The sequence below is a fragment of the Oncorhynchus nerka genome, linkage group LG20 (genome assembly GCF_034236695.1).
Source record: "Oncorhynchus nerka isolate Pitt River linkage group LG20, Oner_Uvic_2.0, whole genome shotgun sequence".
Lineage (NCBI taxonomy): Eukaryota > Metazoa > Chordata > Actinopteri > Salmoniformes > Salmonidae > Oncorhynchus > Oncorhynchus nerka.
This window is the reverse complement of record NC_088415.1, coordinates 87,804,717-87,832,345: the sequence shown is the minus strand read 5'-3', so window position 1 is coordinate 87,832,345 and position 27,629 is coordinate 87,804,717. Positions and strand designations below refer to the sequence as shown.

Below are 27,629 nucleotides of genomic sequence, written 5' to 3'. Positions count from 1 at the left end.
TGTTACATGGTATTCATCACTAGCCTTGGTACTACTGGAATACAGCTCTTGTTACATGGTATTCATCTCTAGTCTTGGTACTACTGGAATACAGCTCTTGTTACATGGTATTCATCTCTAGTCTTGGTACTACTGGAATACAGCTCTTGTTACATGGTATTCATCACTAGCCTTGGTACTACTGGAATACAGCTCTTGTTACATGGTATTCATCACTAGCCTTGGTACTACTGGAATACAGCTCTTGTTACATGGTATTCATCACTAGCCTTGGTACTACTAGAATACAGCTCTTGTTACATGGTATTCATCTCTAGTCTTGGTACTACTGGAATACAGCTCTTGTTACATGGTATTCATCACTAGCCTTGGTACTACTAGAATACAGCTCTTGTTACATGGTATTCATCACTAGCCTTGGTACTACTGGAATAAAATGAGCAGCTCCCTCCACCGAGCAGAGAGATCTATTGACTTGTAATTGGATGCTGAAAAGAGACAGCCAGTTAGACGCAAGAAAGCAGGTTACTTGAATTCCCCAAAGAAGCCTAAGCAGCTTCCACATGTTCATCCATCCTCCACTCTACAGACAACACCCTCTCATTGGTAAAGTCAAGACTGGCATCAGTGACTGATTCCTAAAGGGCTAGTTGCAACGGGCTCCTCCAGATGGGCTGTCGTTTGGCTCGATTGGCTTAAGTTCTGAGCGCACCGAGACTTTGGGTTACTTCCTCTGCTCACATACATCACAGTGTGGATGGGAAGTTACTGCATCTATTCGCATTTGAACTTCTGCAGTTGCGCCTGATGTTGTTTGGATAAATCGAGCAACTCGAAAGATGAACAAGATAGTTGTCAAGAGGTCAAATCAATACAAGATTTTGGAGGAACACAGGAGTGAGGAGGAGAGATGCAATGTGGACTGTCTGGTAACAGATGAACAGCATATAGACTTACTGTGCCAAGATGCAATAGAAGACAACCTTGTTGTAGACAGGAGGTACGGGTAAGCACATTTTCTCTTATTTTTTGTCAAATACAGCACAACTTACTAAAGGTAAAAGTAAAACCCACATTGATGAGATGCATTTTCAAAAATCTTCATTGCAGTCCTATATTTGTATTTTTTTTAATACAAAAGACAGTGTTGATATTTTATTAAATATATATAAAATTGTTTGTAATATGTAATGCTGCAAAAATATATGTAAAATAAAATTGAGATAGATATATAATAACATTACTTATTCAGATTGAGGGGAAATAGATACCATGATCAAACGTTTGAATTGATTGGGAGAACCAGGTTATATCTGCAGAACAAGAACACTTCTTTAATTATTAAGGAACCTGACCCACATATTCCCATCACTGAGAGCCAACTTTCGGTAGCTTCCACAGCCCAACAGTGACACCTATGGATCATGTAACCAACAATACATAGTTAGGCATGATTTATTACTGAAAGTGAAAACATTAACGATGACTGTATTACAGTAAAAGTTGCTCATTATGATTTGATTGGTATAAAATACTATTTAAGGATTTCTATCATGTTGATGCCAGATGGGCTGGTCATTTTTTTGCCCAGTTTGCCTGTCTACAGAACATTGGGGGTTTTGTACAAAACAATCATTATTTGGCTAATAATGTGGGCCTCAAGAAAAAAAACGGGCCGGTGTGGAGACCTGTATGGAGATTTTTTGGTTTGTTGCCAGTGTAAATAATGCCCAGGTTGTATTCTGGTCCTAGTCCGTCCCTGAACTATCAGGTATAGCAACCCTATCCTTGCAATAACTATGACATGATGACAACTCATCTCCCGTCAGAGAATGATCAATTTTTATATCATATATCACCTCAACACAGGGCTAGTCTGGGTGGGATCAAAGTTCGCTACAAGCGGCAGGCACTTCAGGACATGGCGAGGCCGCTGAAGCAGTGGCTGTACCAACACAGGGACAACCCCTACCCCACCAAGACAGAGAAGACCCTGCTCGCCCTGGGGTCCCACATGACTTTAGTACAGGTGAGCAGAGACGTGACTTTAGTACAGGGGAACTGAGACGTGACTTTAGTACAGGGGAACTGAAACGTGACTTTAGTACAGGGGAACTGAGACGTTACTTTAGTACAGGGGAACTGAGACGTGACTTTAGTACAGGGGAACTGAGACGTGACTTTAGTACAGGGGAACTGAGACGTGACTTTAGTACAGGGGAACTGAGAAGTGACTTTAGTACAGGGGAACTGAAACATGACTTTAGTACAGGGGAACTGAGACGTTACTTTAGTACAGGGGAACTGAGAAGTGACTTTAGTACAGGGGAACTGAAACGTGACTTTAGTACAGGGGAACTGAGACGTTACTTTAGTACAGGGGAACTGAGACGTGACTTTAGTACAGGGGAACTGAGACGTGACTTTAGTACAGGGGAACTGAGACGTGACTTTAGTACAGGGGAACTGAGACGTGACTTTAGTACAGGGGAACTGAGACGTGACTTTAGTACAGGGGAACTGAGACGTGACTTTAGTACAGGGGAACTGAGACGTGACTTTAGTACAGGGGAACTGAGACGTTACTTTAGTACAGGGGAACTGAGGTATGTTAGTCATTCATGGATCATGTGGATGAACCATGGAAGTAGAAGTAGAAACCAGTCAGTGAAAAACATATTTGTTGACAAGTTGAAGTTCCTGAATTCCTCTTTCTCTTTATGCTGCAGGTCTCAAACTGGTTTGCCAATGCCCGGCGGAGGCTGAAGAATACAGTGAGACAGCCAGACCTGAGTTGGGCTCTACGTATCAAACTCTACAACAAATACGTTCAGGGCAACGCTGAGAGACTTAGTGTCAGCAGTGATGACACCAACTCTGAGGGTAAGAGGGGCTGCCGGTAGACTAAGCGAGATTAGAGCTGGGGATGTAGTTCCAACAAATATGCGTTACACATATCAACACTGCAAGTGTGAAATCAACTCTAAAATTGTTCATTGTAACACTCATAAACTAATGTCCCGTACCACACAGAGTTAATGTTTTACTTAAGAAAGTGTTGGGGATTTAACACTTTTAAAGAGTTTCTGTAACTCTGTAAAAAGTTGACAATTAACACTGGCCAATACTGTTATACAAAAACAACTGTCTCTGAGTAATTTTGTTAATAAGTAATAGAGTTGATTACCTTTCAACAAATAAAATGTTATTTGTCACATGCTTCGTAGACAACAGCTGTAGACTAACAGTGAAATGCTTATGTCACGGGTCCTTTTCCAACAATGCAGAGTTAAAGATAAGGTACAAACTAAAATAAATAAAGACCAGAGTTTCTTTGTGTCCGCAGAGAGTAAACTTAAAAAGTAACGTGAGACCGCAAAAATGGAAGAGGCAAGTAAGAAGGTGGGAAAAGTAAGGAACTTGTCTGTCGGCCCTGGTTTTAAAGGCCGAAATTGGTTAAAGAAAATTGTGATAAATAAAAAAGTATACCAGTTTAATTTAAGGACCAAAAAATTGACAGCTGTGCCATATAGATAGCAAAATAGTTGGGAAGAGATTTTTCAATGTACCAATTGAAAAGTCATAGTCAGTCGATCAATAATATAATAATACCTTTAGCACAAATAATTATCTTTAATTTACAATTTGTAAACTATGAGAATAAAAAGGTTCAGAACTTTCACAGCACAGTTGAAAAATATGTGGCAAATCAAAATAAAAACTGGATGGTGTTGGGGGGGTCGATGAGAGGGGTTGAGTGTGTCGATGAGAGGGGTTGAGTGGGTCGATGACAGGGGTTGAGTGGAGCGATGAGAGGGGTTGAGTGTGTCGATGAGAGGGGTTGAGTGGGTCGATGACAGGGGTTGAGTGGAGCGATGAGAGGGGTTGAGTGGATCGATGAGAGGGGTTGAATGGGTCGATGAGAGGGGATGAGTGGGTCGATGAGAGGGGTTGAGTGGATCGATGAGAGGGGTTGAGTGGGTCGATGAGAGGGGTTGAGTGGAGCGATGAGAGGGGTTGAGTGGAGCGATGAGAGGGGTTGAGTGGATCGATGAGAGGGGTTGAGTGGGTCGATGAGAGGGGTTGAGTGGATCGATGAGAGGGGTTGAGTGGGTCGATGAGAGGGGTTGAGTGGATCGATGAGAGGGGTTGAGTGGATCGATGAGAGGGGTTGAGTGGATCGATGAGAGGGGTTGAGTGGATCGATGAGAGGGGTTGAGTGGGTCGATGAGAGGGGTTGAGTGGATCGATGAGAGGGGTTGAGTGGAGAGATGAGAGGGGTTGAGTGGATCGATGAGAGGGGTTGAGTGGATCGATGAGAGGGGTTGAGTGGAGCTGAAGAGTGGGTGTAATGGGTACTATGTCCTATGAGTAATCAACATACTTTTACTCAAAATGTCAAATATACAAAGTAACAAATACACGCACAACATGACAGACCGAAAATACAATAAACAATCACTCACAAAAAAACCATGGGGAAAATAATAAACGAAAATATATTTTAAAAAATATCAAATCAAATCATATTTGTCACATAAATGTGTTTAGCAGATGTTATTGCAGGTGTAGCGAAAAGCTTGTGTTTCTAGCTCTAACAGTGCAGTAATATCTAACAAGTAATATCTAACCATTTTACAACAATACACACAAATCTAAAGTAAAGGAATGTAATTAAGAATATATAAATATTGGGCAAGCAATGTCAGAGCGGCATAGACTAAGATACAGTTGAATAGGATAGAATACAGTATATACATTTAAGATGAGGAATGCAAGATATGTAAACATTATTAAAGTGACTAGTGTTCCATTATTAAAGTGGCCAGTGATTTCAAGTCTATGTATATAGGGCAGCAGCCTCTAATGTGCTAGTGATGGCTATTTAACAGTCTGATGGCCTTGAGATAGAAGTTGCTTTTCAGTATCTCGGTCCCAGCTTTGATGCACCTGTACTGACCTCGCCTTCTGGATGATAGCGGGGTGAACAGGCAGTGGCTCGGGAATTGTTGTCCTTGATGATCTTTTTGGATTTCCCGTGACATTGGGTGCTGTAGGTGTCCTGGAGGGCAGGTAGATTGCCCCCGGGGATGCGTTGGGCAGACCACACCACCCTCTGGAGAGCCCTGTGGTTGTGGGCGGTGCAGTTGCTGTACCCGGCGGTGATACAGCCCGACAGGATGCTCTCAATTGTGCATCAGTAAATGTTTGTGAGGGTTTTAGGTGCCAAGCCAAATTGTGCCTTCTTTACCACACTGTCTGTGTGGGTGGAATATTTCAGTTTTTCAGTGATGTGTACGCCGAGGAACTTGACATCTGTGTGTATATATATATATATATATATATATATATATATATATATATATATATATATATATACACACAGATGTCAAGTTCATATATATATATATATATATATATGTGTGTTTATGTGTGTATATATTTACATAAAAATATATAAGGGAATTGAAAATAATGCAGACAATTACGTTGATGGAATCTACAATTACGTTGATGGAATCTACAATCTATCTACAATATTAAACCTGATTTCCCCCCAAAAAAAGAAAGATATTCAGGCTCTTTTGGAGACCAATTGATGGAGGCCAATGTTTTTTTGTTTACCCCCATGTTGCAGATGACGAATGTCCCTTACAAACTCCAGCAAATCAATCAGAGATCTCCAGGCCCTCCCTCAAGAGTGTCATCAAACAGGAGAAAAGGACTGATCCCGCCTACGGTGACGACTACATCTCTCCACCGCCCAAGTACAAGAGCAGCTTGCTGAAACGGTACCTTAACGACACCCTACGACACGTAATGGCGACCACTGATGACGTCACAAAGTCCCGCCGCAGGAACCACTCAGGGTCGTTCAGCTCCAACGAGTGTGACGATGACCTTGTCTCGCCCTCTTCCTCCGAGGCAGAGACACGCTTTGTCTACCCTATGTGTAAGAGATCACACATTCCTCATTATATTGTGACACTTTACTTGAAAACTCCAACCATAAAGTCTACAAAACACTGCCATAAGCACGACCTAAGACACGGCATACGCAGACATACCAGCTAATGTACAGTGGCAAGAAAAAGTATGTGAACCCTTTGGAAATACCTGGGTTTCTGCATAAATTGGTCATAACATTTGAGGGCAGGGCACCTCTAACCAGCATCTCCAATCTCGTCTCATTGATTGAACTCCAGGTTAGCTGACTCCTGACTCCAATTACCTTTTGGAGAAGTCATTAGCATAGGGGTTCACATACTTTTTCTAACCTACACTGTGAATGTTTGTTTAAATTATGTATTCAATGTAGACAAGAAAAATACAACAATTTGTGTGTTATTAGTTTAAGCACACGGTGTTTGTCTATTGTTGTGACTTAGATTAAGATCAGATCAAATTTTATGACCAATTTATGCAGAAATCCAGGTCATTCCAAAGGTTTCACATACTTTTTCATGCCACTGTATGTTTATATCGACTGGACAAAGTCGTGGGTTCACTTGCTTGGCATAACACTAACCAACTAGTTTACTTCTAATCAAGTTTATTAGTTGGGTGCACAGATTTGCAAAGCGAAATGCTTGTCGGGTTAACGTTTGCCATTTTAGGTTGGCCAAACTTCTGTTCCTTGAGTTGGTCTTATCTGTCAATGTTGAAAGCTTTAACAAGACACAAATAGGCACCTGTTTTAACACCTGTGTGCCCTTCAGGACCTGAAGTTAAGAGAACTGCCTTTATTTAGGTTGACTTCTACTGTGTCATTGACTTGTTTATTGTTTACTCCATGTGTAACTCTGTGTTGTTGTCTGTTCACACTGCTATGCTTTATCTTGGCCAGGTCGCAGTTGTAAATGAGAACTTGTTCTCAACTAGCCTTCCTGGTTAAATAAAGGTGAAATACAAATTAAAAATAAACAAAAAACTTGAAGTTAGGAGAACTGCCCTTAATCAGGTTGACCTGAAGTTATGAGAACTGCCCTTAATCAGGTTGACCTGAAGTTAGGAGAACTTCCCTTAAAATCAGGTTGACTGAAGTTAGGAGAACTGCCCTTAAAATCAGGTTGACCTGAAGTTAGGAGAACTGCCCTTAATCAGGTTGACCTGAAGTTAGGAGAACTGCCCTTAATCAGGTTGACCTGAAGTTAGGAGAACTGCCCTTAATCAGGTTGACCTGAAGTTAGGAGAACTGCCCTTAATCAGGTTCACCTGAAGTTAGGAGAACTGCCCTTAATCAGGTAGACAACTCTAAACTCCACAAAAGGTCCTGGAACCAAAGCAACAGCTAATAGGAATTTATGCTGACATTTAAATCCCTTACTTTAAAAATCCAGATCAGTGAATTCCATTATCCATATTCTAGAATGCGTAGTCAATTACAGGGTCAATTACAGAATATCTGATATTTTATTGTCCCCAAGGTGAGACGTGAGGACTTTTGCCTAAGTTTCTGGTACAGATGCCGTTTCAGAGTGTTTCTGCTTGGTCCCTGTCACTAAATCACCACAGAATTCTCCATGGAAGTTGGAACCACTGTATTCACACTCAGAGTTGACAGTATAGTTTCTAATTGTTTATCTCAGAATTGTGACTTAAATTGTTCAATAAAAACATAACAGTTTATATCACAGGAAGTTTTTACTTAATTAAGTCACAAAATACTTAGTTTTAGGGTAGGCTTCCAAAAGAAAATATAAAATTCAGAAAACTTGAAAGATTTCAGATGTCACAGGCACACTGTAACTGTTTGTGTCCCTGGAGTATTTAGGGGCTGCTTGGCGTGGGAGTGGAAACAGTAAACTAGTCAATATGCCTATGCTAATTAGTGCTGTTTCTGGGTTGTCCAAAATGACGGCAGGTCATCAAACACGCTTTATTTGCACTACAAAATAGTCAAAATAAAGAAATGAGTAGGTGCGTCCAAACTTTTGACTGGTACTGTAAATAGAATATTGTAAAAACAAATAGGAACTCAGTCGGGGTCTCAACTTACTGTTGAGGTGTTAGAATAATAGAATACACCAGGTTCAATTTAGAAATGTGGTTGTGCATCAGCAGTCACTCAATTAGCCCATATCAGCAAAAACATTTTAGATTAGCAAGTTATCTAAACTTGTAGTAAACATGGTCGAATTACCAACCAAGGTGGGGCCCATTGATTGTCAGTTATCATATTAAAAACTGCAAACATTTGCCTCCACTCTATAGGAAAATATATAGAATTGCAGGAAATTAGTAAAACTGCTCATCTTTCTTTCTGCCACATGGTAAAATGAGTAGAATTGCAGCAAACTTGCTTTAAAAGATAAACCTTTTCTCTACGCTCCATGTCAAAATGAGTAGAATTGCAGGAAATTAACTTTTGTCCAAAAAGTTCTAAATCTTGGTGGCTTGGTTTCCATGTCTCTCAATCTGCAACTGATTTTTAGAACCAGATGATTTGTCTATCCCCACTGCCAATCAATGTCTGACTAACTTTTGAGGGGATGTGAAAACTAGCAGCTCCTGCATCCCCTTGAAGACCAGGATTGTGCAAAAGACTTTAGGAGTTCATGAACTAAGTGGACTTCTATGACCAGAATTTACATTTTATTTTCAGAGTCAGCCAAGGTATTTTGTATTTGTTGTAGTCAGTTTCCCAGATCAGAATTGGTCTGAGAGGAACTAACATGCTTTTTACAGGTCTTGTAAAAAAAAAATTCAATCAGGAAAACTAAACTAGAATTATTGTAAAATATAAAGAGCGCAGAGACAAAAAAAAGCACAGTTCAATTTGCCCATAATGATTTACAGTTGAAGTCGGAAGTTTAGATACACCTTAGCCAAATACATTTAAACTCAGTTTTTCACAATTCCTGACAGTTAATCATAGTAAAAATGCCCTGTCTTAGGCCAGTGAGGATCACCACTTTATTTTAAGAATGTGAAATGTCAGAATAATAGTAGAGAGTGATTTATTTCAGCTTTTCTTTCTTTCATCACATTCCCAGTGGGTCAGAAGTTTACATACACTCAATTAGTATTTGGTAGCATTGCCTTTAAATTGTTTAACTTGGGTCAAACATTTCGGAAAGCCTTCCACAAGCTTCCCACAATAAATTGGGTGAATTTTGGCCCTTTCCTCCTGACAGAGCTGGTGTAACTGAGTCAGGTTTCTAGGCCTCCTTGCTCACACACGCTTGAACAGTTCTGCCCACAAATGTTCTATAGGATGGAGGTCAGGGCTTTGTGATGGCCACTCAAATACCTTGACTTTGTTGTCCTTAAACCATTTTGCCACAACTTTGGAATTATGCTTGGGGTCATTGTCCATTTGGAAGACCCATTTGTGACGAAGCTTTAACTTTCTGACTGACATCTTGAGATGTTGCTTCAATATATCCACATAATTTTCCTACCTTATGATGCCATCTATTTTGTGAAGTGCACCAGTCCCTCCTGCAGCAAAGCACCCCCATGACATGATGCTGCCACCCCCATGCTTCACGGTTGGGAGGATGTTCTTCGGCATGCAAGCCTCCCACTTTTTCCTCCAAACATAACGATGGTCATTACGGCCAAACAGTTCTATTCTTGTTTCATCAGGCCAGAGGACATTTCTCCAAAAAGTACGATATTTGTCCCCATGTGCAGTTACAAACCGTAGTCTGGCTTTTTGATGACGGTTTTGAAACAGTGGCTTCTTCCTTGCTGAATGGCCTTTTAGGTTATGTCGATATAGGACTCGTTTTACTGTAGATATAGATACTTTTATACCAGTTTCCTCCAGCATCTTCACAAGGTCCTTTGCTGTTGTTCTGGGATTGATTTCCACTTTTTGCACCGAAGTACGTTCATCTCTAGGAGACAGAACACCTCTCCTTCCTTGGCGGTATGATGGCTGTGTGGTCCCATGGTGTTTATACTTGTGTGCTATTGTTTGTACAGAGGAACGTGGTACATTCAGGCATTTGATGAACGAGACTTGTACATGTCTACAATTTGTTTCTGAGGTCTTGGCTGATTTCTTTAGATTTTCCCTTGATGTCAAGCAAAGAGGCACTGAGTCTTAAGGTAGGACTTGAAATACATCCACAGGTACACATAGAACACCTCCAATTGACTCAAATGATGTCAATTAGCCTATCAGAAGCTTCTAAAGCCATGACATCATTTTCTGGAATTTTCCAAGCTGTTTAAAGGCACAGTCAACTTAGTGTATGTAAACTTCTGATCCACTGGAATTGTGATACAGTGAATTATAATTGAAATAATCTGTCTGTAAACAATTGTTGAAAAAATGCCTTGTGTCCTAACCAACTTCCCAAAACTATAGTTTGTTAACAAGACATTTGTGGAGTGATTGAAAAATGAGTTTTCAAGACTCCAACCTAAGTGTATGTAAACTTCCAACTTCAACTGTACATGTACATTTTGATTTAGTGCTGAGTTTTCCAGAATAATTACTATTTTCCTTGGTAAAATGAAATGTCAGAACCACCAAAAAAGATTAGAGACATTCAGTAGCAAAATGTGAAAGAGGCCAGACGATTTATTATCTAGCTGTAGTTGATTTTGGCCCGGACCTTGCTATAGAAATCGGAGTCTGAGATGTTTCAGGCAGTGCGTTTTGAAAGCGGCATTTTGTGTGCTCGCAATTGGCCTCTAATTTTCTTGCTCATAGCTCCCTGAAGAAACATGGCTCTTGACCCGCCTGACTCGACTCAACATAACAGAGAGCCCGTTCTGCTGTGTTCACATGAAAAATGTGTGTGCAAACATGCAAATTACACACTAATTCTTACGCATTTATAAACTATATCATCAAAATGTATGATAACACCCAAACAGTACACAAAGTGTGTTTGGTAGATTGAAAATCCAACATTTGAGCTCATATTTTCCGTAAGATTTAAGTTTCAACCTGGAACGTATTCATTACACCAATTCTGTTGCAAAACGGAAGTGATCTATGTACCTGAATTTGTCCAACAGAAACTCTTGTTTTGCTCTGTTTGCTTCCGTTTGGTTTTTAAACTGTAAAAGTTTCCGTAATGAATACACCCCTGGCAACGACACTGTTCCATCTTTTCAACGACACTGTTCCATCTGTTCAACGACACCGTTCTCTGTTCAACGACACCGTTCCATCTGTTCAACGACACCGTTCCATCTGTTCAACGACACCGTTCTCTGTTCAACGACACCGTTCCATCTGTTCAACGACACCGTTCTCTGTTCAACGACACTGTTCCATCTGTTCAACGACACCGTTCTCTGTTCAACGACACCGTTCCATCTGTTCAACGACACCGTTCCATCGGTTCAACGACACCGTTCCATCTGTTCAACGACACCGTTCCATCTGTTCAACGACACCGTTCCATCGGTTCAACGACACCGTTCTCTGTTCAACGACACCGTTCTCTGTTCAACGACACTGTTCCATCTGTTCAACGACACCGTTCCATCTGTTCAACGACACCGTTCTCTGTTCAACGACACCGTTCTCTGTTCAACGACACTGTTCCATCTGTTCAACGACACCGTTCCATCGGTTCAACGACACCGTTCTCTGTTCAACGACACTGTTCTCTGTTCAACGACACCGTTCCATCTGTTCAACGACACCGTTCTCTGTTCAACGACACCGTTCCATCTGTTCAACGACACCGTTCCATCTGTTCAACGACACCGTTCTCTGTTCAACGACACCGTTCTCTGTTCAACGACACCGTTCCATCTGTTCAACGACACCGTTCCATCTGTTCAACGACACCGTTCCATCGGTTCAACGACACCGTTCTCTGTTCAACGACACTGTTCTCTGTTTAACGACACTGTTCTCTGTTCAACGACACCGTTCCATCTGTTCAACGACACCGTTCCATCTGTTCAACAACACCTTTCCATCTGTTCAACGACACCGTTCTCTGTTCAACGACACTGTTCTCTGTTCAATGACACTGTTCCATCTGTTCAACGACACCGTTCCATCTGTTCAACGACACCGTTCCATCTGTTCAACGACACCGTTCTCTGTTCAACGACACCGTTCTCTGTTCAACGACACTGTTCCATCTGTTCAACGACACCGTTCCATCGGTTCAACGACACTGTTCCATCTGTTCAACGACACCGTTCCATCGGTTCAACGACACCGTTCTCTGTTCAACGACACCGTTTTCTGTTCAACGACACTGTTCCATCTGTTCAACGACACCGTTCCATCTGTTCAACGACACCGTTCCATCTGTTCAACGACACCGTTCTCTGTTCAACGACACTGTTCTCTGTTCAACGACACCGTTCCATATGTTCAACGACACCGTTCCATCTGTTCAACGACACTGTTCTCTGTTCAACGACACCGTTCTCTGTTCAACGACACTGTTCTCTGTTCAACGACACTGTTCTCTGTTCAACGACACCGTTCTCTGTTCAACGACACTGTTCTCTGTTCAACGACACCGTTCCATCTGTTCAACGACACCGTTCCATCTGTTCAACGACACCGTTCCATCTGTTCAACGACACCGTTCCATCTGTTCAATGACACCGTTCCAAAAGCACTTCAAATCCAAAGAACCCAAGGTGAGATAGCCATCAATACACTGACTTAAGGTGATTGAATCAGTTTAGGGCATGACAGGAACCAAACACACTCAGAAGGAGAGACACTGCCACTAAAGATCCATAGAGGGAGTATTACATGTCGCTTATTCACACAATACTCTAATGCACATTCCTATGATCTTGGATGTACTGCAGTTGAAACAAAGGCAGAGGAAGGAATACAAATAAAAAAGCCAAATAACAGTCAAACGAACTCTGGAGACCTGGAAACACAGCGTCTGTGTTCATGACACCGCACAGATATCGGATTTTTCCATCTCAAAGGCAGAGGAGAAACATAATTGCATTTGTTTTGGCCGGAGTGCCTAAGAGCAGCTAGACTAGAGTACTTCAGTGAGTTAAGGCCCTCTGGGGCAGTTAAAGTTCACACACACACATGCAAATAGTGTAAAGCAAACACACACACACACACACACACACATGCAAATACTGTAATGCGCACACACACGCACACACACGCAAATACTGTACTGCATACAAAAAACACACACACACACACGTAAATATTGGAAAACACAACGTAGACAGTCACACAGATATGAAAATACAGTGCCTTGCGAAAGTATTCGGCCCCCTTGAACTTTGCGACCTTTTGCCACATTTCAGGCTTCAAACATAAAGATATAAAACTGTATTTTTTGTGAAGAATCAACAACAAGTGGGACACAATCAGGAAGTGGAACGACATTTATTGGATATTTCAAACTTTTTTAACAAATCAAAAACTGAAAAATTGGGCGTGCAAAATTATTCAGCCCCTTTACTTTCAGTGCAGCAAACTCTCTCCAGAAGTTCAGTGAGGATCTCTGAATGATCCAATGTTGACCTAAATGACTAATGATGATAAATACAATCCACCTGTGTGTAATCAAGTCTCCGTATAAATGCACCTGCACTGTGATAGTCTCAGAGGTCCGTTAAAAGCGCAGAGAGCATCATGAAGAACAAGGAACACACCAGGCAGGTCCGAGATACTGTTGTGAAGAAGTTTAAAGCCGGATTTGGATACAAAAAGATTTCCCAAGCTTTAAACATCCCAAGGAGCACTGTGCAAGCGATAATATTGAAATGGAAGGAGTATCAGACCACTGCAAATCTACCAAGACCTGGCCGTCCCTCTAAACTTTCAACTCATACAAGGAGAAGACTGATCAGAGATGCAGCCAAGAGGCCCATGATCACTCTGGATGAACTGCAGAGATCTACAGCTGATGTGGGAGACTCTGTCCATAGGACAACAATCAGTCGTATATTGCACATATCTGGCCTTTATGGAAGAGTGGCAAGAAGAAAGCCATTTCTTAAAGATGTCCATAAAAAGTGTCGTTTAAAGTTTGCCAGAAGCCACCTGGGAGACACACCAAACATGTAGAAGAAGGTGCTCTGGTCAGATGAAACCAAAATTCAACTTTTTGGCAACAATGCAAAACGTTATGTTTGGCGTAAAAGCAACACAGCTCATCACCCTGAACACACCATCCCCACTGTCAAACATGGTGGTGGCAGCATCATGGTTTGGGCCTGCTTTTCTTCAGCAGGGACAGGGAAGATGGTTAAAATTGATGGGAAGATGGATGGAGCCAAATACAGGACCATTCTGGAAGAAAACCTGATGGAGTCTGCAAAAGACCTGAGACTGGGACGGAGATTTGTCTTCCAACAAGACAATGATCCAAAACATATAGCAAAATCTACAGTGGAATGGTTCAAAAATAAACATCCAGGTGTTAGAATGGCCAACTCAAAGTCCAGACCTGAATCCAATCGAGAATCTGTGGAAAGAACTGAAAACTGCTGTTCACAAATGCTCTCCATCCAACCTCACTGAGTTCGAGCTGTTTTGCAAGGAGGAATGGGAAAAAATTTCAGTCTGTCGATGTGCAAAACTGATAGAGACATACCCCAAGCGACTTACAGCTGTAATCACAGCAAAAGGTGGCGCTACAAAGTATTAACTTAAGGGGGCTGAATAATTTTGCACGCCCAATTTTTCAGTTTTTGATTTGTTAAAAAAGTTTGAAATATCCAATAAATGTCGTTCCACTTCATGATTGTGTCCCACTTGTTGTTGATTCTTCACAAAAAAATACAGTTTTATATCTTTATGTTTGAAGCCTGAAATGTGGCAAAAGGTCGCAAAGTTCAAGGGGGCCGAATACTTTCGCAAGGCACTGTACATATATGTGAAGTACAGGTTCTGGAAAACTCCCGTCTCCAGTTTCCATAATTTTCTGCACAATACATTTAATTTAGTATTTTTTTTGTCTCTCTCTGTTTTTCAGACATGATGGACTTTGCATCAACTAGATGTGACAGGTATGTTTGTTCATGGATCTCTTCTACGTCTGCATGTCTTTAAAGTGAGTAAAAGACATCTAGCTGCACAAGGATGCAGACATATTCACTTTTCAAATCATTCATTAACATGTAATAATGTGGCTTTCACTTCTGGCATGCCCACATTGGGAGGAGCAAATAATGGCAGTCTAGGCAGATGCATTTCTGTCGTCTGTAGGTAGAAAGTCTCCCTGTTGTGTATGACGATTTCATCCTGGGGAGTGTACCATACAGTCTTTAAATCTCCGCCTGGGCTCTCCTTTATGTCTTTTGCAGTGATGGGAAGAGTGAAAGAGGCCAGCGGAGGGAGGTGGCAGAGTGGAGGGAGATCCACGCTGCCATGGCTCTGTCTAACTTGGCCCAGGGGCAGAGTTGCGCCACAGGGCCCACCACCACCAGCTGTGCCACAGGGCCCTCCTCCACCACCAGCTGCGCCACAGGGCCCACCACCACCAGCTGCGCCACAGGGCCCTCCTCCGCCACCAGCTGCGCCACAGGGCCCACCCCCACCAGTTGCATCATCCAGAAGTCTTCCCACATCTCCGAGATAAAGACTGTCAAAGTGGTCTAGACAATGATCACTCAATGTCTAGACACTATTTCCCTCTAGGCGCAGATCTAGGATCAGCTTCTCCTCCTCCAATCCTATCCTTAATAATTAGCGAGGAAAATGCAAAACTGAACCAAGATCAGCGTCTAGGGGCATCTTCAACCTACACCGTCTGGACCATGGCCAATCTGGTCACTTGAATCAATTTGAATTACAAAAGGCAACCTGTAATTTATATTATACGTTATTACAACCTACAATGTTAAATTGTGGTAAAAAATTTAATAAAATGCGATTTTCAAGACTTAACACAAGTGTAGAGGGACTGCAGTAAAAAACAGTGTTGACCAACTTTGCAAAGTTACCTACTCTGTCAAAGTGTTTCAACATTTTCGATTTTGATGTGAGAGGAATCTGAAAGGACAAATTGCTACCTTGATGTAAATGTAAATATTTTTTTATTTAACCTTTATTTAACTTGGCATGTCAGTTAAGAACAAATTCTTATTTACAATGACGGCCTACCAGGGAACAGTGGGTAAACTGCCTTGTTCAAGGGTAGAATATGACAGATTGCTTTTACCTTGTCAACTCTGTGATCCAATCTAGCAACCTTTCGGTTAGTGGCCCAACGTTCTAACCACTAGGCTACCTGACGCTCCAAATATTAGATAAATAGCATTGTAGCAGTATTGTAAAATAATGTGGCATCGAAGTCATGATAGAATATAGTAGCACATTTCAGAGCAAAAATAGAACTGAGGATTTTTTCAATACTAAAGACCAGTTTTCATCAGTTTTCACCATGAGGTGAACCCCCCTTTGGTAGTCTCACCTCATGGTCTGGGTATGGAGTAAAGGCGTCCGCATGCTTCCCAGACTAACAGGTTCGGAAGAGTTTGTATATACATTATACGCCATTTTGTGACATTTTTGTTTGTGTTGGACTCCAGTAAGTGTTTTTTCAGATTTTCGGGCACATTTAAAAAACATTTTTTTTATAGAGGCCAACCGAAGTTTAGGACTCAAAGTTTTCGCACCTTCTTCCATGATTGGTCAACTGTAGGGATTCTTTAATAAAGTCTTTGTTGTCATTCAACGAGAGAGACGACTTGTTTTCATGCACATTTTTTCATTGAGAAATACAGCACCAAACATCTTAGTAATTACGTGACTACGATCTCCACGGCAAAATCAATGACCGATTTCTTGAGTTACTGTATCTTAGATTCATTCTGACTCTTTTTAGGAAGTGTATATTGGCTACAGCTTCTCAAAATGGCCAAACAGTACTATTTTCTCATTTTTCAAGCGAAGGTCTTCAGTGAGTTTACGAGCACACTCGTTTGGTTAGCCTAGCCGACTTTGGCTAGCCACCAGTCGAACTGAAGCACGTCCAAGTAACCACATGACTTTAAATATGCTGAAAAGTGGAGCAGAGACAATGTTGTGCCAACCTGATTCTTGCTTCTTTGGAATGCTTCTGGCTTCTTCTTCCAAGACGGACAGTTCCACCTACCAGATAACCTACAGTTCCTTCAGAAAGTATTCATACCCATTGACTTATTCCACATTTTGTTGTGTTACAGCCTGAATACAAAACGGATTAAATATTTATTTTTTTCTCTCACCCATCTACACACAATACCCCATAATGACAAAGATAAAATATATATTTTTTTAAATGTCTACAAATGAAACTCAGAAATCTAATTTACATAAATATTAAGACACATAAGACACTTCAAATTGAGCTCAGGTGCATCCAATTTCCTTTGATCAATTTCCTTTGAGATCTCATTACAACTTGGGAGTCTACCTGTGGCCAATGTAACTGGTTGGAAATGACTTAGAAAGAAACACCCCTGTATATATAAGGTCTCACAGTTGACAGTGCATGTCAAAGCAGAAACTATATCATGAAGTCCAAGGAACTGTCCGTAGATCTCCCAGATAGAATTGTGATGAGGCATATACTGTATCTGGGGAAGGGTATAAAACAATTTCTAGAATGTCGAAAATCTCCAAGAGCACAGTGGTGTCTATCATTGGGAAATTGAAAAAATATGAAACAACCCAGAATCTGCCTAGAGCTGGCTGGACAACCAAGCAAGAAGGACCTTGGTCAGGGAGGTGATCAAGAACCCAATGACCACTCAGACAGAACTACAGAGTTCCTTGTCTGAGATGGGAGAACCTGCCAAAAGGACAACAGTCTCTACAACATTTCAACAATCTAGGCTTTATGGGAAAGTGGCCAGATGGAAGCCACTATTGAGAAAAAGGCACATGACAGCACGCCTGGAATTTGCAAAAAAAGGCATGTGAAAGACAGAGATCATAAGACAAAAGATTCTCTGGCCTGAAAGCAAAATGCCTGGGAAAACCAGGCACAGCTCATCACCTGTCTAACACCATCCCTACTGTGAAGCATGGTGGTGGTAGCATTATTCTATGGGGATGCTTTTCAGTGGCAGGGACTTGGGAGACTGGTAAGAATAAAGGCAAATCCTTGATGAGAACCTGCTTCAGAAAGAAAGAAGCAAACGACCTTAGACTGGGGTGAAGATTTACGTTCCAACAGGACAATGACAGCAAGCATACAGCCAAAGCAATGAAGCAATGCTGGAATGGCTTCAGAACAAGAATGTGAAAGTCCTTGAGTGACCCAGCCAAAGCCCAAACTTCAATCCCATTGAAAATCTGTGGAAAGATTTGAAGATTGCTGTTCACTGACACTTCCCATCTAATTTAACAGAGCTAGAGAAAAATCTCCAAGGAAGAATGGGAGGAAAATCCCCAAATTCAGATGTGCAAAGTTGATACAGACATACCCCAGAAGTCGCAAAGCTGATACAGACATACCCCAGACGACTCAAAGCAGTAATCGTAGCCAAAGGTGCTGCTAAAAAAACGATTGACTCAGGGGTGTGAATACTTATGTAAATGTGATATCTTTATTTACATTTTCAAAAACTTCTAAAAACATGTTTTCACTTTGGCATTATTGGCTATTGTGTGTAGATGGGTGAGAGAGAAGAAAAAAATGGATTTAATATATTTTGAATTCAGGCTGTAACATGACAACATGTGGAATAAGTCAAAGGGGTATGAATCCTTTCTGAAGGAACTGTATACTACACGGTTAACAAGTCTCATTCATTCACCACTTCCTGCCTTATTTCTATCGGATTGTAATGTCTGAGCGATAAAAAAATGACATTGGGGGGGTCAATGTGTGTATATCTTTATTGTAACCGTGAGATATATTTGATTACATGAGAACTGTGTTTTTGACGATTGACTATTTAAGAAAAATTCTCAATTCTCAAAAATTCTCAATGACTTGTTATATTCACTTTTAAAAGACTGGATTTGTATCCTAGGTATAAATATTATCACAACATAGCAGTGGAAATACTTTTGAAATAATACATTTGATTAAATAAATGTGAAACGTGTTCAACTTCTCTTGCTAATCCTATCCCACTAGGCTATACCTCACTAAAAATGATTTTTTTTTGTTATTTTGCTCAGAAACCACTTATGTCTCGGTCTTATAGAATGAGTTTTAAGGCTGCACAACCATACATCTGCTCGTTAAACTTTTTTTATCACTGTATTGGCCATCTGACAGAGTGGACTTATCATGATGCATTTTGGGGACATTCTCCTGACACTGAACATACGCACATAATCATACATTGGGCTCTGAGACAATACCCTAAAACATAGCTTAGTAGCATTTTCCACTGGTCCCTTTCGCATGCTTTGGTGACATCATGAGTAGTGTGTTCAAAGTCTTGCGTGTTGAGCTAGATCTGTAGAAGTTTATCAGGAAAGTTTCTCACATCTATCCAATGAGTGGACAAAACATTATGAACACTGCTCTTTCCATGACATAGCTTTCACCTGTTCAGTCTATGATCCCTTATTGGTGTCACTTGTTAAATCAAATCAAATGTATTTATATAGCCCTTCGTACATCAGCTGATATCTCAAAGTGCTGTACAGAAACCCAGCCTAAAACCCCAAACAGCAAGCCATGCAGCAAGCAAATCCACTTCAATCAGTGTAGATGAAGAGGAGGAGACATGTTAAAGAAGGATTTTAAGCATGGAGACATGGATTGTGTATGTCTGCCATTCAGGGTGAATGGGCAAGACAAAATATTTAAGTGCCTTTGAACAGGGTATGGAAGTAGGTGCCAGGTGCACCGGGTTTGTGCCAAGAACTGCAATGCTGCTGGATTTCTTGCTCAACAGTTTCAAATCAAATAACATTCTGAATTTTCCCGTGTCAAGAATGGTTCACCACCTAAAGGACATCCAGCCAACTTGACACATGGGCCAGCATCCCTGTGGAACACTTTTGATACCGTGTAGAGTCCATGCCCTGATGAATTCAGGCTGTTCTGAGGGCAAAAGGGAGGGGGGGGGGTTGCAACTCAATATCAGGAAGGTGTTATTAATTTTTTGGACTGAGTTAGGTATAGCTAACATTGAATACAGTTTCAACAAATAATGGACGTTTGGACTAATCAAAGATATGATTATCATAAGAAAACAAATAGTTAAAGAATACCGGTATGCGCATTCCCCACAAACATTCAGCTCGTAAAAATAGCCTATTGCAGTAGAAAAATTGTGCTCTCGAGGCAACTCGAACAACAAACTCAAAACCAGAACATTCCTCTTCTTCCTGTTGTCTTTTATTTCAGTTTGAAATAATACAAAATGTCCATGTCATGACCGAGCACAACACCACTTACAAGTGTCATTTGAATGTTATGGTATAGATATTCATAAGGTGATTCATAGATGGAAAACAAGCCCACTTAAAAAATAAAAGGTCAGACAAAAACTGAAGATACAACAAATAAACAGGATCATTATTTAAAATTCAAATAGCAAAACATGCAACAAACATACTGTATATCTTGCTACAGATACAGACTCAAATCTGTCTTGACAATGAGTTTTTGCATGTACGTGTGGTGTCACATGACTGTGTGTAATATGTTACGGAGTGGACCATTTAACAAGACGGGCATGAGAGAAACCTGTTGGGCTGATCCATGTAAATGCATCCCTTTTCCAGACCACGGGATACACTGAACATCCATAAGCATGCTTGAACTAACGCACATTATGTCATAAGAAGGCTTGATTGATTGATTGATTGGCCAGCTAGGTCAGAATGAAACCAAGTAGATTTTTTGTTTTTTGAGAGAAAAAAAAAGAATTTTTTTATTTATTTTGCAATAGCTTTAATAATAAACTGGTAACTTTTTTCCCCCTTCAACATTTGAGCCAGTAACAGCTATGGATAAGCACATCACTAGGCTATATCAACGCCACATGGACTGTGGTTTACGAAGACGTAAAACATTGCATGCATGTTCCCACATCAGGAAATAAAAAGTGGAAGAAAATATAAAATATTTAACAGCTTTGAATAGAGAAATCACCAAGTAAATAAAATGGAAGGGGATAAAAATAAATGACAATTGGTTGTCAACCAGTGGGATGGATACGTTTGAAGCGTACACTCTTCTTCCACGTTAAATGGATGTCTGTCTATGACTAGGCGCACAATGCGTGATGAATGCCTGTCAGCTGTTACGAAGTGCTTATGGGGAGGGGGGGGGTTATAGACCTACAAAACACTAGCTAGGACAAAGTGAAGGCGCGTGGAAGGTCTGAAGCCCCACCCCACATCGAAGGACTCTACCTTCATCTATTGGTCCTACGGTAACCATAGTTAAGGCATGCAGATCTACTCATCAAGTAGAAAACGACATAAATAGCGAAGGTTATAACTGCGGTATAACTTGGTAGGTACTTGACATGACGCAATGATCCTATTCATAACGTATTGCATAAACGTGTAGCAGAAGGTATTAAATATAGTGTAGAGAAGACCCCGTTTCACCATCCTGTGTTCGACAAGACTTACACGTGACTTGGTGTGGTTAACAAACTTGATACGATAAAACAAATGTACCTCCTTTAGCGTGATATTTTACACGTGATGAAAATCAACTGTGTTCTCAACACGACGCACTGTGACAACTGGCTGGCGTTACAGGAAGAGTGCAAACCGCAAAGTCCCTTTGTACCGAGACATCGGAAAGTGCAGATGAACCCTTTGCCGTGACTCAGTATATAAAACACACACACACAGTATATTAACGGACTCTTAATATCCTTCTCAGGTTCTGGTTTCCAGTATGCCGTTTGGGTTGGTTCCAGGTTTACAGTACGGAACAATATCCTCCACAGCCTCCAGCCCCGCGCTGCTCCTGGTCCCCCAGCTGAACGCCCCGTGGCTGGGCGTTGCTTTCCCAAAGCCCTGGAGTCTGGAGAATCTTCTCCACCAGCTCCTCGAAGGCACACTGGACACCATCCCGCGTTTTAGCACTGGCCTCTACAAAAGTGGAAGGGCACATTAGTGTGATATTAGTGTTAAGGGGGATGCAACAACAACAACTCACTTCAAAACTATTTTAGGGTCTGTTTTGAATAAAATGGGAGCAAAAGTGACAGTGGGTATACGTTTTCAGACTATTTCAGTTCAAGTCCCAGTAGCTGATTTTTTTAATGCATCAAAATATGTGCATGACAAGTGCCATTACAACATCGGACTGGGATGGATTTCTTCACCCCGAGAGTGATGTCTGATTCACCCAGTCCATACACTAAGGAGATATCTTTACTCTGTTGATTTTCTGACATATGATGATGATGATGATCTTGATTTGGGTAGTTTAGATTGACATGTGTAGACATGCACATTCAGCATTCATAAAATATGAATGTTCGCATCAAGAAAAAGTTGTGTGTGTGTGTGTATACATACACACACACACACACACACACACACACACTGGGCACTGTGTAGCCTACACGGCACATAGAAACAAAAACATGACCCTTTTCCATAAACCCTTTTCAAAACCTTTAATTTAGTCATTCTAAAATGGAAAGTCTTCAGAAATGCTATAACCTAATTTCAGGAGGCGATTGGAGCTGGGAAATAGAAACACATGTAGACATGAGGTTTGATAGATGATTGACTGCAGATTTGCGATCGTAATCCAGTTCTCCTGGAAGGGCTGCATCCTTCAGTGTTGTGCTGACAGTGGAGATTAGGAATGTCAAATGGAGAGTTACAGGATGACATCTGTGCCCGAATTCAAGAGTCTGCACACTTGTTGTAAAAGCTAGTCCCCAACTGGTATTTACTCACCAAACGGTGAAAGAGATCTAAGTAGTAGACCCCATTAACTTGAGTATCCGGGTTATTGTACTCAGACGCCCAGCTATTTTACAAAGACCCAAGAACTTACCAATAAAAAGCATGGAGTGTTTCCTTGCGAACTTAAGGCCTTCGTTTCGGTCAACTACACGGTTTTCCTGAAACAAAAAAAACTGAACTGTCAAATTTAACAATGGGTTCACATAACAGGTGTTAGCCTGTGGAATGTGTAACGGCATCAGGTACAATACCAGCAACACGAAACATTGCTAAGTGATAGGACTTTATTTGTTGCATTTGTTGCATCCAACACTGGAGACAATGGCAGCTAGGTGACAATAAGAGAAGCGCAGCTGAAAAGACAGATTCATGCCAGACAGGTATGACCCACAATGCACTGGGACACCCACCTCCTTATCAATCTTGTTCCCAACCAGCATTTTGACGAGGTCGTTCCGTGTGCAGTAAGTCTCCAGTTCATTCAGCCAGTTCTCCAGCCTAGTGAACGTGTCCCGTTTAGTGACATCGTACACTAACAGCAAAAAGAGGAGATTAACAGTGTCTGTACCTTATCCAGATCTACAATTAAAATGTGTTATACAAGCGCGGGGGGGGGGTGGGGGTACGGAAATCATACTGTGGAGGTCCACAGTACTAGAGGTTCAGAATTGAGAATGTGAGTTGAATGGAGTATTTGAAATAGGCACCTCATTTTTGGGAGACCAGGGACTGCTTCGTAATTTCACATCATAATGTCTAAGATCGTATGGCCAGGAGGAACCTGATCCTAGTTCAGCATGTTTAGTACATACGGCTCCAGACGTGATAATATATGTTCACCACTGTTGGTCAAACAAACACTCACCCAGTATGACTCCCTGTGCACCACGGTAGTAGCTGGGCGTCAGGGTCCGGAACCTCTCCTGTCCTGCTGTGTCCTAACAGGCCCAAAAGTCAACAACAACAACCGGCGTCAATGAGAGAAAGCGTCAATTTTCAGCACTGAACACAGAAACTGTTACCCATGCCAAGCCAGCGTCAAGAGGAATTCACTTCATAGAAAGTATCAACACGCAACATTATGGATAGGAATTATAACAACCTTTTCAATTAGTTTATGATTTTTTTTTTTTTGATGAGTCACAATTATCAAAATTTGATGAGACTATGAAGAGCTTCACATTTAGTAAATACTAAAACATGTCAATCTTCCCAGGTCCTGCTAGGGTCGTGGATTTGACTTTGGGAGGACAACCTTCCGCCGTCATAGCTTCTCTATGTGACACATTAGACAATAGCACCATCTCATGGTGCAATCCCATGGTGCTTGCAACTCTATCCTTGAACAAGCTGTTCTACAGTGCCTTCAGAAAGGAGGAGTCACACCTTTGAACTTCTTCCACATTTTGTTGTGTTACAAGGTGATAAATGGTTTTGTCAACCATCTACACATACACTATCTTGATTAGATAAGTATTCAACCCCCTGAGTCAACACATGTTAGAGCCACCTTTGGCAGTGATTACAGCTGTGAGCCTTTCTGGGTAAGTCTCTCAGAGCTTTCCACACCTGAATTGTACAATATTTGCACATTAAATTTTTTTTTTTTATTAAACAGGCAGTTAACCCACTGTTCCTAGGCCGTCATTGAAAATAGGAATTTGTTCTTAACTGACTTGCCTAGTTAAATAAAGGTAAAATTAAAAAACAGAGATGAGGTAGTCATTCAAAAATCATTTTAAAACACTATTATTGCACAGAGTGAGTCCACGCAACATATTGTGACTTGCTAAGCAAATGTTTATTCCTGAGCTTATTTAGGCTTGCTATAACAAATGGGTTGAATACCTAATGACTCACATAATTCCACTTTGACATGATTTAGTAGGCTAGTGACAAAGTATCAATTTAAAACTCAGGCTGTAACACAAAATGTGTAAAAAGGTCAAGGGGTGTGAATACTTTCTGAAGGCACTGTCTGTAGTTATTCTGAAATAGAACATCTTGGGATGTGTTCAGGAGGCAGGAAAGGAACAAACGTTCTGAAACTTAGGAGGTAACCTATCTGAATGTACAATAACATGGACCCAAGGACAGTCATGTTTGCATAAAATAATCAGAAAATGACTATTTGCATTTCAGGTAAAATAACAACCCAATGTCCAACCCCAGGTCAAACTAGCTAGCAACATCTAGTTAGCCAAATGTCCATTAATGTTTCATATGTATTTTGAACCTGCACCCAAAAGAAATCGGTTGTTCGCGTCTGGTTTGGACAGGCGAAATCAAAATGCGCGTATCGACTCATTTTCAAAACCTTTTTTTGTGCCTGCTGAAACAACCTTAATGTTTGAGCCAAACAAACACATGTTTTTCCAGTGTCTTTTAAAACACCAGAACAAAGTGAATGTTGTTAAACAATGTAATTGTAAACAACAACAAAAACACTGTTTAGCCTCAAAACTAAATTTTGATATCATAGATGGTCAGTCCATAGCTGTGTCTATGATGTTGAGAGTGGATACATTTCTCCATGCCTGAACAAGTATCTGTGCGTTATAAAAACGCCCAGAAAGCTCTGATTCAACAAATGTCAAAATATATGTTTGTTTATCACCAAATATAAAGTTTCGTTGAGCAACTCTTAATTTACTCCCGTTACAACTGGTATGTACTTCCAACAAAAAGTCAAAAATAAATAAATTAAAACATACTTGCAACCGAGAAAGGTCACAGGTCAGAAGACTACAACAGGCATTGTTCAGTTGCTTGTACATTATTTATTTTGACCTTTGTTATAAGTACATACCAGCCGTAACGGCGTAAATGAAAAATCGCTGCTCAGTGAAACTCCTTATTTGGTGATAAACATATTTTTACATTATAATGCTTGCAGAGCTGGTGAATGAGAGTCTGAGTCAGAGCTTTCTGGGCATTAGAGAGGTCTATAACACACAGATACTGGTTCACCATCCGTTATTTACCAAAACACTGGCAGGTGGCAACTTTGTTTTTGTTTGCACTGCAGATTATCCCTTTAAGAATGTGAATTTCCACCTCCAGGGTGGCGCAGTGGTTTAAGGGCGCTGTACTGCAGCGCCAGCTGTGCCGTCCCTGGGTTCGCGCCCAGGCTCTGTCGTAAACCAGCCGCGACCGGGAGGTCCGTGGGGCGATGCACAATTGGCCTAGCGTCATCCGGGTTAGGGGGGGCTTGGTCGGTAGGGATGTCCATGTCTCATCGCGCACCAGCGACTCCTGTGGCGGGCCGGGCGCAGTGCTCGCTAGCCAAGGTTGCCAGGTGCACGGTGTACACATTGGTGCGGCTGGCTTCCGGGTTGGATGCGCGCTGTGTTAAGAAGCAGTACGGCTGGTTGGGTTATGTATCGGAGGACGCATGACTTTCAACCTTCGTCTCTCCCGAGCCCGTACGGGAGTTGTAGTGATGAGACAAGATAGTAGCTACTACAACAATTGGATAACACGAAAAAGGGGTTAATTTTTTTTTTTTTTAAGTGAATTTCCTGATGTTCACTTCACAGAGTACGTTGGCCACACCTTAGAAAAATCTACCTAATTACAGTGAAAGAGCTTTGAATGACATTACATTTTCATACACTTACCCAAATAGCGAGCTTGGCACTATTCCCATCCACTGCAATTGTTTTTACTTTGAAATCCACACCTGTGTCAAAAAGAGGGAGGCAGGAGCAGACTCAAGTGGTGACCCATAAATTTGAATAGCCTAATGTGTGAGACATAACAATATTCCATTGTCACATAAGGCCTAGCAACGGTGTCAAAACGGCTGTTAAGAGTGGGAATGCTGTGTTTTCCCCTTCCCATTAACAGTGCACTGGGGCATACTCCTTTAGGACTTACCTATGGTTGCTGCCAGGTCTGGGTCAAAAGTATCGTCTGTGAATCTCAGGAGAAGACTGTTTGGGATACAGAAGGGAAACACCACGTCTGAGAGCAGGCATTTTAACACTGACACACCAGATAGCCTACCTAACCCACAACCTATGAAAACTATTTAGTTAGCTAACTAACAAGGGCTGGGGTGGGTTTGCCACATACCACCAGTTCCAGATAGCTAGCTTGTAGATCAACCGGTATCTGGGCAAACGAGGATGTGACAAGATCTCCTCTGTACCCAGAAAGCTACTCGTCGTTTCGTTTACCCAGCAGATATTGGTTCTACTAGACAAAGATAACTAACACGTAGCTAGTAATTTACCTGCAAATATTTAAATAATCATCAAGTAAGATGATAAAAAAGCAAGTGTAGGAAAGTTATTTTTATTCCCAATTCAAAAGGACAAACGGATGCAGCTGGTTATACAGCTAGCGTTAGCTAATGTGTTACCTAAGAAAAGTTACATAGTGTAGCTAAGGTTAGCTCAAGATAACGTTACTAGGCTAAATAGCCTTCCTGTAATGAGCAAAACTTCAAAAACAAAAAATACTATCTTACCTTGACTTGCCGACACCACTCTCACCAATTATCAATATTTTCAAAGTTGTCAACACGTCGTCGTCCATATTTCTAACGTTTTTCTAAGCTGTCTTATAATCAGTTTTTGGGGGATGTTTGTCTGACGTTGACAGTGCGATTTTCGGCTCGGTGTTGTGACCGCTACAACAGTAACGAAGCACTTCCGGTTCGTGGTTTTTATTTCTATCTTCAAAATAATAGTACTATCCTGTAAACTGTGTAAAATGAACACTTCATTAATTGTGAAGGCAAACATGATCGAAAATATGGAAACGTTTCAACATTTATTATAGTATATTAACTTGTCTCACACCTTGGTTCCTAGTGAATACACCCCTGGATTTTTCTTATGGAACATGCATATTG

At 41.1% G+C, this 27,629-nt stretch overlaps 2 protein-coding genes across 2 annotated transcripts; one reads left to right on the top strand and one right to left on the bottom strand.

The window, feature by feature from the left end:
• Positions 1–580: 580 nt before the first annotated feature.
• On the top strand, positions 581–19,045 carry LOC115119188 (homeobox protein Mohawk-like). Its single transcript, XM_029647947.2, has 6 exons — positions 581–1,006; positions 1,870–2,029; positions 2,730–2,883; positions 5,639–5,953; positions 14,904–14,937; positions 15,235–19,045. Exons 1-6 carry the CDS (start codon positions 840–842, stop codon positions 15,527–15,529), a joined length of 1,125 nt encoding a protein of 374 aa, XP_029503807.1. The 5' UTR covers positions 581–839; the 3' UTR covers positions 15,530–19,045.
• Positions 19,046–20,201: 1,156 nt separating this feature from the next.
• Positions 20,202–27,405, bottom strand: LOC115119189 (ras-related protein Rab-18-B-like). Its single transcript, XM_029647948.2, has 7 exons — positions 27,243–27,405; positions 26,648–26,703; positions 26,389–26,450; positions 23,634–23,706; positions 23,179–23,300; positions 22,860–22,926; positions 20,202–21,937 (listed from the first exon to the last, which is right to left on the bottom strand). Exons 1-7 carry the CDS (start codon positions 27,308–27,310, stop codon positions 21,765–21,767), a joined length of 621 nt encoding a protein of 206 aa, XP_029503808.1. The 5' UTR covers positions 27,311–27,405; the 3' UTR covers positions 20,202–21,764.
• Between the last annotated feature and the right edge of the window lie 224 nt (positions 27,406–27,629).